Source organism: Cynoglossus semilaevis, chromosome W (assembly GCF_000523025.1).
Source record: "Cynoglossus semilaevis isolate Cse_v1.0 chromosome W, Cse_v1.0, whole genome shotgun sequence".
Taxonomy (NCBI): Eukaryota; Metazoa; Chordata; class Actinopteri; order Pleuronectiformes; family Cynoglossidae; genus Cynoglossus; species Cynoglossus semilaevis.
Genome location: NC_024327.1, coordinates 14,378,542 through 14,390,679, shown reverse-complemented (window position 1 = coordinate 14,390,679; position 12,138 = coordinate 14,378,542). Strand labels below are relative to the sequence as shown.

General features: G+C 43.5%; 1 protein-coding gene across 6 annotated transcripts in view; it reads right to left on the bottom strand.

Moving 5' to 3' along the window:
• The window catches only part of mocs2 (molybdenum cofactor synthesis 2), a 13,651-nt gene extending 3,819 nt beyond the window's left edge, over nucleotides 1-9,832 (bottom strand). Inside the window, exons 1-4 of one of the 6 annotated variants that reach the window (XR_003048775.1) lie at nucleotides 8,985-9,618; nucleotides 8,329-8,474; nucleotides 8,125-8,223; nucleotides 6,983-7,401 (exon numbers count right to left, since the gene is read on the bottom strand). Coding sequence is in view for 3 of the 6 variants with exons in the window: in XM_025052745.1 (XP_024908513.1) it covers nucleotides 7,903-8,040; nucleotides 8,125-8,223; nucleotides 8,349-8,474; nucleotides 8,985-9,152 (531 nt within the window). In the remaining 3 variants the exon portion in view is untranslated. Of the gene's footprint in view, nucleotides 1-6,982; nucleotides 8,041-8,124; nucleotides 8,224-8,328; nucleotides 8,475-8,984 lie in introns of those variants that run through there. The other 5 variants (XR_523430.3, XM_025052747.1, XM_025052745.1 and 2 more) reach the window with 5 other exon arrangements.
• Nucleotides 9,833-12,138: the final 2,306 nt, after the last annotated feature.

Sequence of the window (12,138 nt, the reverse complement as noted above, 5' to 3'; positions counted from 1 at the left end):
TTTAGAGTGCTTTTTGCTTTTTAGTTCTTTTTACTCTATTTATTGTGTTAACTCCTCTTCTCTCTTTTTCTGCACTGCCACTGGCTACTGTACTAGTATGTTTCCCCCAAGGGGGATGAATAAAGCCCTACTCTACTCTACTCTACCTTATGGCCTAATAGAGACCATTTGACTTGCACCTTTAAATACATGTACAATGAAGTCCAGTCCTCAATATGCGCTGCAAAACAAGGAGAATGTTCAAGATTAGTCCTGGCTGTAAACCGTGTGTTTTATAGTGCTGGTCCCAAGCTCGGATAAATGGTGAGGGTTGCGTCAGGAAGGGCATCTGGTGTAAAACCTTTGCCAAATCAAATAATGTGAATTAAAACATTTTCCAGTGCTGTTGACCTACAGGGTACTGATGGAAATTGGGCTACTGTTGGTCGAAGACAGAGAAGAAAAGGAGGGCGATTGGTTAGGAGAAAATGAGAAAAGAGGAAGGATAGAAGTGTTGGTCTGAACTTTGGAACTCTGAATGTAGGTACAATTACATGGAAAAGTAGAGAACTTGCTGATATGATGGAGGGAAGAAGAGTAGACATTTTGTGTGTGCAGGAGACCAGGTGGAAGGGCAGCAAGGCTAGAAGCATTGGAGGAGGCTACAAACTGTTTTATCATGGTTCAGATGGGAAGAGAAATGGAGTAGGGGTGATCCTAAAAAAAAATATGTAAGAAATGTGGTAGAGGTGAAACGAGAGTCAGACAGGTTGATGTGTGTGAAGGTAGAAATAGAAGGAGTGATGATGAATGTTGTCAGCGGTTATGCCCCACAGGTGGGCTGTGAGTTGGAAGAAAAGGAGAACTAACCACTGACCTTTGATGCTGCCTGCTGTGACATCATCTAAGTACTACTTCAGTAGAAAGCAGTTATGGTACATTGCTATTGCTCACTACCATGAACGTACGCCGCCAATGAATAAAGTAACCGATCAACCTAATAGCCAAGGTTTTTAGGACTAATATAAGACTTATATCAGATGGCGGTGATGACAACAACAAAAGTAATGGATTCCAGGGTAAATGCCGAGACAATAAATCTGGAGCTGCCAAAGATGTCGGTCGACACTCTTCGTCCTCATGTAGAATCCTTTACGCAAGGTTTGACTGTAGATCAGTGGAACTTGTTAGCAGTAGGTAAACCGGATAATGACACCAGACTTAGATTAGCTGACATGCTGGTCAAAGTTCTCTTTAGCGTCGTGGACATCATGTCAGACTTTCTGAAACAGGGAGATGCGGTCAAGCGCCTGTGCGACACTCTGAATGAACCTATCACCCGCAGTTTTGCGGAGGCTTTGGGTGTTAAGACAGTCAAGGGCCCCAGAAGTTGACAGAATTGATTGTGAAAGAAGTCACTGCTCCATCTGGCTATGGGCAGCCCAAGCCATCTAAATCCATGAGCCATTCCGTGTGCAAGATGTTGAAGAGGTTTGCGGCCAAGATGTGTTGTACAGTAAAACGAAATGGCAGACAAAACCAAAATAGCAAGATTGAGAAAGATCTTGAGTCACTAATAACACAATCGGTCCAGGATATCATCAATAACAAGGTGAGGTCCATTATCGAACCCATTTTGGAAGATGTTTCGGACAGTGAGTACGACCAACTACACAAGCAGTTTACCCTGGAGATCCAACGCGCTACACAGGACATTGCTCACTCTGTTAGCGAGTACATACATTTAAAAGAGGCAGAATCGTTTTACCCAAGTCAAAGACACAGCAGCAGACTCAAAAGGGGCTAAAGACAAACATTTGTAAGTTTTTTGTTAAGATGTTTGCTAAGGCAGGAATTTGCAGAGTGTTTTCGCAAGTAAAAATTAAGTTTCGCAGCGAGACCAAAGTTGGAGATAAAGACTTGGATGAAGTCACTGTCGTCGGAATCCATGCTTCAGAACTTTGTCAAAAATCAAATGGGTGAAGGTGATGTTTGTATCTATTGCAGGCTTGCAAATATTTCTTCTGACAACGTCCTTGAATTGACAGGGAAACAGTGATCTCCTGTACGGCCGCATCACAGGTGAGACTGCTTCAGAGGCAGTCAGGGGGGCGTCACCTGCGGGAGCGGTATTTGACAATCAGCCATATGAGACCATGTATAAGGACATACAGCACAGAGTTATCTGTTTCCTGTCACTGATGAGCTGGTGGCTAGAAAATCCGGTCCAGTGTTACAGTGACAAAGTGATTAATGCTTTAATTGACACGGAGACACAGATTCCAGAGGTCACAGCAGGTGAGGAGCCAGAAGCAGCCAGTGGAGAAATCCCTCAGGAGGATGTAGCACAGGCAGAAGTTAGTTGGACCTGTCTGAGGCTCGTCATTTCAACACTCCGTAAACCGTAAAAGGAGACAGGACCTTTTTCACAGATCTGGAATCCACCATTCAATGTCTGGTGGATGAAATCTGGGCTCAACTTGAAGGCACCCAGGTAGACATCACATCAAAAAATGTTGAGAACCTGTGCAAGGTCATCTTCCAGTCCCTCTTTAAGAAGGGGGCTCTGCAGCCAGAACCTGATCTCCATAGAGAGAGGGGGCCCAGATCTGGCGAGATGCATCACTGTTTCTTGTAAGACTCATTTGAACAAACAGCGGCGTGACTTCTTCAGATTCCTTTCGACGTAAGAATGGAGCACCTTGACGAACACACACACAATGCTTTCCCCGGAAGGGATTGAAATGGTCTCATAGAGCTATGATGGAATGGAACTATAGGTTAAGTTAAGGTCCTGAGACCTCATGTTCACATTTTTAGATGTGTTATACTTAACTCTTAACTTAGACCCACCCCCAACAAAAAAAATTGACATTTTCTGTTCCATCTATCCATTCATCCATCCATTTTCATCCGCTTATCCGTTACTGGGTCACGGGGGCAACAGTCGCCACCCAAATCACACAGCACCGTACCAACCCCCAGAACCTTCCTGCAGGTGGTGAGTCCACTGGAAGGTACCAACTGCCCTAACCGGGATGCAAACTTGCCCAGGAGGTGAACCTTGGGGTTCCACACCAATGACATGCCTCTGGGCCAAAGCGTCACCTGTTCCAGCTGGTCTTAGAAAAGCACATTGTGCACAACAGTGTCAACAGGTGGCAGTCTTGTCTGTTATTATATTTACTGCATAAAGTAATTAAGAGGATCAGGAACACGTGGCATGCAACTGTGATAGATAGACTTGATAGACGTTCACACAGAGGGGGTAAAGTCAGCTGTGCAGTAGCTGGATGAAAAGGCTGAAGCCAGCAACGTGCCGTGATCCTTGATTGTGTTGTGAGACTTCATCCTATTTTTATCTGTAGAAATTAGGTATGTGTAATTTAAAAAGGTAATTCAGTGTAAATTTTATTTTATTTTTTATTATTATTTTACATGTGAGCATGAATTTAAATAAACCCAAACCACTGTCATTACTAAGCACCTGCAGTGTGTCAGCAACCATCCATGTTTGACCATCCCAATGTGGAACAAAAGAGAATCACATATAAGTATGTGATTCCATATATACAGTAAATATATGGAGTGCAGCACTAACCATTAAGGTAGAGGGTGCTGTAGGTGTGATACAGATTTGTTTTTTTAGGTGAAATGTATTTTTCATTTCTCAAATGTTTTTCAGTTTTTATCTAAATTGGCCCCTTCAAAGACAATGTCTTTGCACCACAAGGGGTTGCAATACATTTTATTTTTTGGTAAACTATTTTTAACATGTAGATAAGTCATATTCATTTAAAAAAATGTATCAGAAGTATTACACATATAGATGGAATATATTTTACTTAGTCTTCAAATTGCAACCCACATCAACCACACGTTTCATTTACATTGAGTGAAGTGAAGTGAACTACTTGTCATTTTGACACAGCACACCACTGCACACAACCAAATGTGACCTCTGCTTTTAACCCATCACCAAAGTCAGCAGGGGGCAGCTTTAGCGCCTGGGGAGCAGTGTGCGGGGACGACGCCATGCTCATCTCAGTGGTAACTTGGCAGCTGGTGGACTCAAACATGAAACCTTTCACCAAGCCACCACTGCCCCTGCACCAGTAACACCAGCTATGTACACAGTATTGACATTCGTGGTAGAAAGTACGATAGATGGCAAGCGCAAAGGCGACTGCTGTCTGGCTGTTCAATACACGCCGTGCTGTTGTTACAAGCGTGAAGTGCACGAAGCTGGTGTAGCTTAGCCTATCCCCGACAAGGGACGGCGCGCGGGAGCTTGCTGATTGGCTCTTCGGAGGTCCAGTTTCTCCACGGGCCACACTAACAGTATACTTTAATATTAAGGTGCGGGCCACAAAATATTGTACTGCGGGCCGCACTTGGCCCCCGGGCCGCGAGTCTGAGACCCCTGCTCTATAGGATTGAGGTCTGGGCTTTGACTCGGCCACTCCAGAACATTTACCTGGTTCTTTTTTAACCAGTCCTGTGTAGCTTTTGCAGTATGCTTCGGATCATTGTCTTGCTGGAAAATAAATCTTCTCCCAAGCCGTAGTTCTCTTGCAGACTGAATAAGATTGTCCACCAGGATTTGAGTGTATTTTGCAGCGTTCATTCTGCCCTCTATCTTTACAAGCCTTCCAGGTCCGGCTGCTGAGAAACATCCCCACAGCATGATGCTACCACCACCATGCTTAACAGTGGGGATGGTGTGTTTTTGGTGATGTGCAGTGTTTGGTTTCCGCCAAACATGACGTCTTGTCTGATGGGCAAAAAGCTCGATTTTGGTCTCATCAGACCAAAGAATCTTCTTCCACTTGACCACGTGCTTTTTGGCAAACTGTAGTCGAGATCTAATATGACTTTTCTTCAACAGTGGCTTTCTCATTGCCACTCTCCCATAAAGCTTTGACCGGTGAAGAACCCGGGCAGCAGTTGCTATATGCACAGTCTCTCCCATCTCAGCAGCTGAAGTTGTAACTCCTTCAGAGTAGTCGTAGGGGTCTTGGTTGCTTCTCTCACTGGTCTCCTACTTAGTTTACGAGGGCGGCCTGATCTAGGCAGATCCACACAAGTGCCATATTCCTTCCATTTCTTGATAATGGATTTCACTGAACTCCGGGGGATGTTCAATGCCTTGGAAATGTGTTTGTATCCATCCCCTGAATTGTACTTCTCAATCACCCTTTCCCTGAGATGCTTGGAGTGTTCTTCTGTCTTCATGGTGTAATTGTCACCAAGAATACTGATCCACCAGTCTGGACCATTCGGACACAGGTGTTTTATACCTCAATCACTTGAAGCACACCCACACCACTCAGGTGATCTTCATTTCACTAATTGTGAGACTATTGGCAAGAATTTGATGGACCTCTATTGAATTAGACCATTAACTTAAAAAGGGGGTGATTAATTATGCAAACAATTATATTTCTTTATATATTTTTTTCATTGACATTACTTTGTAGAAATCTGTTTTCACTTTGACATTAAAGAGTTTTTTCCAATAAATTCTTGTGTTAAAAAAGCCAAATTTTATTGACCATGATTGATTTATGAAAGCACTAAAAGAGTAAAACATCCAAGGGGGTGAATACTTATGTTAGGCACTGTATAATGAATACTGTATGTCGTATATAGCATTGTTTCCCAAAGACTGGCGACTCTCAGGTGGGTTGCAAGAGATTTTTTTTGGGGTCGTCTCGCTTTATGTTTCCCAGGAGTTCACGGTCATCGCAACAGCTGTCTGCATCCAAACTTAAAATAGCTGCCAGTTTAAAAGCTCCACCTGTGATTATGTTTAAAACTTCAGTAATACTAATTGTTCAGATATCACTCGGCCAACAATAAAATATCCTCATTAATTTTCAAGTAAAATAAACCCTGTATTTTGTGATTTATGAATAATAATAAGTCTATTGACTTGGGTCGTGAAGGTTTGTGTCTTTTAAAATTAAAAAGGGCAAATAACAGTCATGCTATGAAAAAATTCAAAACATCATATACCTACTTATCAAAAACGACTCAGGGAAATGATTTAGCGATGATTCTTTGGGGGGCGATTTTTATAATTATGAGCGTTTTGTTTGTTTTTTCGTTCATTTTAGCATCTAGCTATTTAAACATCTCTGTCAGGTCTGCTGCTGCTGCGAGTGCGAATTGGAGGAAATTTGTTAATGCACTTGAAGGCATCACGGCGGATGCGCGACGTGCTGACGTCACAGACTAGAATTTGTCTCCGTCAACAGGAGTATCAGCTGCAACAGCGTTCAGTACGTATGTTGTGTTTCGTGTGCAGCAACAGAAGCGGGTCTGCAGAGTTCACAGAGGACGCTCACATCCTCTCTGCTTCATTTTTCTGCCTCGTCGCTTCTGTTTATTTTTCTTTTATCTGCGTCTTCTCCTCGACCACCACAGAGGGGGTATGATCTGGACAGACTCGCCTCCATCTCATCGTCCATCGTTCGGTCTCCCCTGACAGTCGTCGCAGCAGTGCCCAAGATGTGGGCCCCGCTGCTCGGCCAGGCTGCGGTGTTTGCGGCCCTGTGGACGATTAGCACCTGCCTGACAGGTAAAGATCTGGGGCCTGATGTATCAAAGTTGCGTAGGCACAAAAAAGTTGCTTACGCCCTTTTCTACGCTCACGTTCAGATGTATGAAAACTGAAATGAGCGTAGAAATGTGCGTCGCCTCGTGTACAAACCCTGCATACGCACAAAAACTTCCTTACGCCATTTTCCACGCTCACGTTCAGACGTTTAAAAGTGGAAATCGTTGAAATGTGCGGTCCTCACGACAGCTCCAGAGCTGCCGTATGAACGTTTCTACAGCTGTCAGCCTTTAGCGACACTTAGTGCTGATTCTGGGAAACTGCTAATAATGTAATGTAAGTAGTCATCAGAGTGATGTGCACATCAGAGAGACACTTTTGAACGATTAACCCACAAACGTGTTTGCAGTTATATGGGTGGATGTGAAAGAATGCAACAAGTGTTGAAGACATTTTATTAACAATTGCAGCGGCAGTAAGACGGGAGCGTCTATTTAGGGAACGAGACGATTTACTGTCTATTCCATCAATGTGCAAATTATATGGATAGTGATACGGGATCTCGGACCATTTCTTTTTTGCCTTTATGTGTTTACGACCTGTTAACCGAGTGCCGTCGCACAAACTTCAGGGATCCATCTCTCCTCGGAGACAATGGGGAGAACCCGGAACCAGTGCTCCCTCCGGAGAAGAACCTTGGCGATCAGGAGGTGCCCGAGAACGCCGAGGACTAAGAGCCTGTTTCTGCTGTTTTGCAGATCCAGCTCTCGAAGGTGAAGACTGGAGAACGAGGCGTATTAGGGCTCGGTCTGAGGTAACCTAGAGAGTTCACTGGTGGGATGCGTGGTTTTCGCTCGCCCCTTTGTGAGACCAAAGAGCATAATAAAAACAAAATATAGAATGGAAACAAATACAAATTTAAAAAAATTTGATATGACGTGTGTGTGTGTCATCGTGTCCTTTGTTCACTTTATTGAAAGAAATAGAGAAAGGCTGTGACGTGCAGTGTTTGTGTGATCTTTCCCACTATTCTTTCCACTTTTGTTTTTTTTTTCTTTTTCTATAGTCCTTTCACAGTCGTATAACGATGCGTGTTGTCCGCCACCGGGTCACCCGTACCCGAAAGAACAAGGCCGTGGTTAGAGTTCAACCTCCGGGTCATCCGTACCCGAAGGACGTGGGCACAGTTAGGATAATAGAAAGGCTGTGACGTGAAGTGTTTGTGTGGTCTTTTCCACTATTCTGTTTTTTCTTTCTTTGTTTCTTTTCTCAGGCTTTTTACAGTTGTCGAACACGCACACAAGCACAGACGCGCCTTGTCTGCCACCGGGTCACCTGTACCCAAAGGAACAAGGGCATGGTCATCTGTACCCAAAAGCCGAGGGGAGGGTTACAGTAATGGAGAACGGCTGTGATGTGAAATGTTTGTGATCTTTTCCACTATTCTTTTCTCTTTTTTTTGTTTTTCGGAGTGTTATCTGCGACCGGGTCATCCATACCTGAAGGACGACGGGAGGTTAACTTTAGCCAAAGCTGAGTTAGAAGCAACTCACGGATCACGACATATTGGATCTATCACTTACTGTCTTGCCCCGTCTCCTAGCGTCACTTCCACCTGGTCGCCATTGGCCACGCACTGCTGACGCACTGCCAACACCACCCTGTCCTGCAGAGTCTGCAGTCTGAACACACAAACACATAAATATAATCAGAGTGTGTTTGGAGGGAAAAGATGTTTACACATAAGAAATGTTTTTTGGGAGTTGCAGAAATTCTGTTGCACTGACCTGTACGACTACTTTTTTACCTTGGGTGTCGCTGCAGCAACAGGTTCCAAAGGTCCCAGCTGCTGACTGGTGTTGGAACAGCAGCTACCTTTTCCTCTTTCAAACCAGTCAGTTCTGCACTTTTTCGCAAAGCACAACACATAAACCTGCAAAAATACATGTTAGTTAAAGAAGAGTTAAATAAATTCTGAAAGGGGGTTGAACAGCAAAGGTTGGATTGACTGTTTAAAAAAAACATTACAACATTTTCTCTTTTCAGCTGTCACAGCATAAAGTTTGTCACATTCGTTCAACCTATTTACCCCACTTGTGACTCTTTGTTCTTACCACAAGAGTCACGTTTTGCCCCCTCACACAACCATCGGATGTCTAGTCTGACAAATCTTCACACAACGTTAATTTTACGAATGTCACAACTCATTTGAATGACGTATTCACTTATAACAAATTAAACATTTTACAGTCTTTTACCAAAACCCCTCCTCAAATCGGCTGCCGCAGTACGCACACATAGACTTGCTAATGCAACTTTTTATCGTTCATAAAACTAGCGACGTGAATGAAGTGGAGCAGAGGTTCCTTCAAACCATGTGTTTATTTTTAGAGCATGTTAACACAGACGTGATACAAGTAGAAAAGCAAGTCAGGCAACTCACCCGTGCAGTCTCCGGAGCTAATAGGAAGCCTATTAGCTTCGGAGATAAAACATGCGTTTTAACAGCCAAACGACGTCTACAACTACTGTAGCAGATGTTTCTTCGTCTGCAGCGCCTCTTCGTTTTCAGACAGACACATGCCGACTCATTGGATTGGAAGAGACTCATTACTGCCACTAGCTGGTGTGGAGGGCAGTAAACCAATGTTTACAATGTTTTTTAAATATAATATTTCATTTTGGCCAGCAGAGGTCAGTACAGTTCTACAAATTAACTTTTTTTTACACACAGCAGGAGCGGATGAAATTAAACACATTATGTTTTGCATTCTAGTTCATCGGTGTTTTCACACTAAGCAAACACACTGGAACAAGTTTCTATATGCCCCTCTGTGCTGCTGAGTGTCAGGCATCACACTGTCAGGATGAATGGGAGTGTTTGGATTCACGGACTGATGCATAGCTAGATGAATGGTGGGGCATGTATGATGGATGTTAAGCTCCTGTAGATTTTTATAAGAACTTTTGTTGTTGTGTGTTTGTATTTAGAAGTATTTCTGACATAGTACTGATTTATTTGGAACAACTGCTTCTAAATAAAAACCTAGTCCAAATAAGGTAGAATGTCGTTTCTCAGTTGAGGATAACATTTTTGGATGCAGATGTATACATTCGTCCCACAGTGGGGTATGGTGGGAAATTCACACTAAAAGTGCAGTTGGCTGTCTGAGCGATTCCTAACCAGTCCTAACGTTTCCTAACACATATAGACGAAGAAGGCAAATCAGAGCTGGAATTCTCATTTATTGTGTTTTCTAATTTATCATGACTCCATATACTCATTTAATTTGTCATGGAGTTAATTGCATGCAAATTAAAAATTCAATATATAGAATTTGCACCTGAAACCTACCACCCAGTGGATGGCTGTGACATTGTTATACCACTATAATAGTTTTGGTTTTTTGTTTTCAAGTAATTGGCAGAGGATGGGTATTTTACTGTTTCTTTTTACAGAACAAAACAGATACATAGAAATGGTCAATATTTCAACATATTTTAATTCAATATGTGTGTTAAAATTGAACTATATAAAGTGCTTAGCATAAGTATTCACCCCCTTGGATGTTTTACACTTTTATTTAATAACTTTAATAACTCAATAAAATTTGGCTTTCTTTTTCCACACATTAATTGGAAAAAATTCTTTAATGTCAAAGTGAAAACAGAGTTCTATAAAGTAATGTTAATGAAACAAAATTATATAAAGAAAAATAATTGTGCTGATATCAGACAGTACTGGCCGACTGTGGTGCACATCTGTGTTCACCACAGGCTGGGGTGAGGTGCTGACACTGCAACAGACAAATTAAATTCTCCTGTTTCCAAAAAGTATTCCCAGCCATGACTCGGCAGTTTTGTCATTATTCAGCTGAGGGTTGATCTACTGTTGTAAATTCCAGATAGACAAGGGCTACATTGAATGTAACTCATAATCAAATTAAGCCCAGTCATTTTTTTTACATTATCATTAAATTGCCAGCACCTTCTCATTGGTAACTAGCTGCAGGGAATACCACCACCAGGTGGAGTCATTATCATACCTGGATGTGAATTATCCCATTTGGAACTTGACACAAAACTCATCAGCAACTTCACCAACAGTTTCATTTCAGAAAACATGAAAACTGAATCAAGGAAAATTTTAATTTAGACAAATTGACAAAACAACAACAAAAAAAAATCAAATCAAATTCTGGTCAATTCAATTTTATATACGTACTATATTATTTCTCTGAATTTTTTTTTTTTAACTTTTTTACACCTTATTTTTTGCATAAGTGGTCTGAATGCAGTTTGTTAGTTTGAACGCAGCACATATTCACATGTGCTCTTTTTTTGCATTTTCTTGCCGTTTCCTGCAGTGGATGTACACACCCTCCGCTGCCCCTCGGGGTGGGGGATGTGCCTGTTTGTGGAAAAGCCTGTCAATGGTGGTAATTATTCCAAACAAAATGCTGCACCCATTACACATAAGTATGCCACCCGTGCTAATTACTGTGTTAGTTATTAACGACTCATTGAAGAATTATGCTCACCGTCAATGATATGTTATCGTCGGGATGTGAAAGGAATATTTAGAGAATTTCCTCAATCCCACTGACACACCTTCCGCAGAGGGAGCTGAGGCTGAGGACTCAGCAGCTGATCCTCCCATCTCCTGCGCTGAGGTCACCGAGGCAGTCAAAAAGCTGCTTGGTGGCAAGGCGCCGGGGGTGGATGAGATCCACCCTGAGTACCTCAAGTCTCTGGATGTTGTGGGGCTGTCTTGGTTGACACGTCTCTGCAGCATTGCGTGGCAGTCCGGGACAGTACCTCTGGACTGGCAGACCGGGGTGGTGCCTCTTTTCAAAAAAGGGGACCGGAGGGTGTGTGTTTCGGGGATCACACTCCTCAGCCTCCCGGGAAAAGTCTATTCCAGGGTACTGGAGAGGAGAATCCGGCCGATAGTCGAACCTCGGATTCAAGAGGAACAATGCGGTTTTCGTCCTGGTCGTGGAACACTGGACCAGCTCTATACCCTCCACAGGGTGCTTGAGGGTTTATGGGAGTTTGCCCAACCGGTCCACATGTGTTTTGTGGACTTGGGAAAGGCTTTCGATCGTGTCCCTCGTGGTATTCTGTGGGGGGTGCTCCAAGGGCGGTGTGAGTGAACGCTGGCGCGACTTGCTGCCGCTGCTCACCCGTAACTTTTTAAGCTATCACTTTAAGTTTTTAGTTTAGGTCTTTTTAGCAGCTTACTGATCCACAACTGCCACCGGTCCTGTGTCCATTTCGACCGAGTCCCCGCGGGGTTTGTCGCCACGGTGCTGGCTGACGGGATGCCCTTCGAGTCCGTTCTTCTCTGGACTTTGCTGTCTTTTCTTTCGCCAACTTGCGATGGGCATGCTCTAATACTCCGCCAGGTCCACCTCTCGTCGCCCCCCACGAAACACTGACCGGGTTGCTGACCACAGTGTGCTGGCCTACCTAGCCCGGTCGGCTAACACTCCTCCCAGATGTGACAACTCCGTCAACTTTGGCCTGCTCAACATCCGCTCACTCACGAGCAAAGGACATCTCATCCAGGATCTCCTCACCGACCGTAAGTTTGA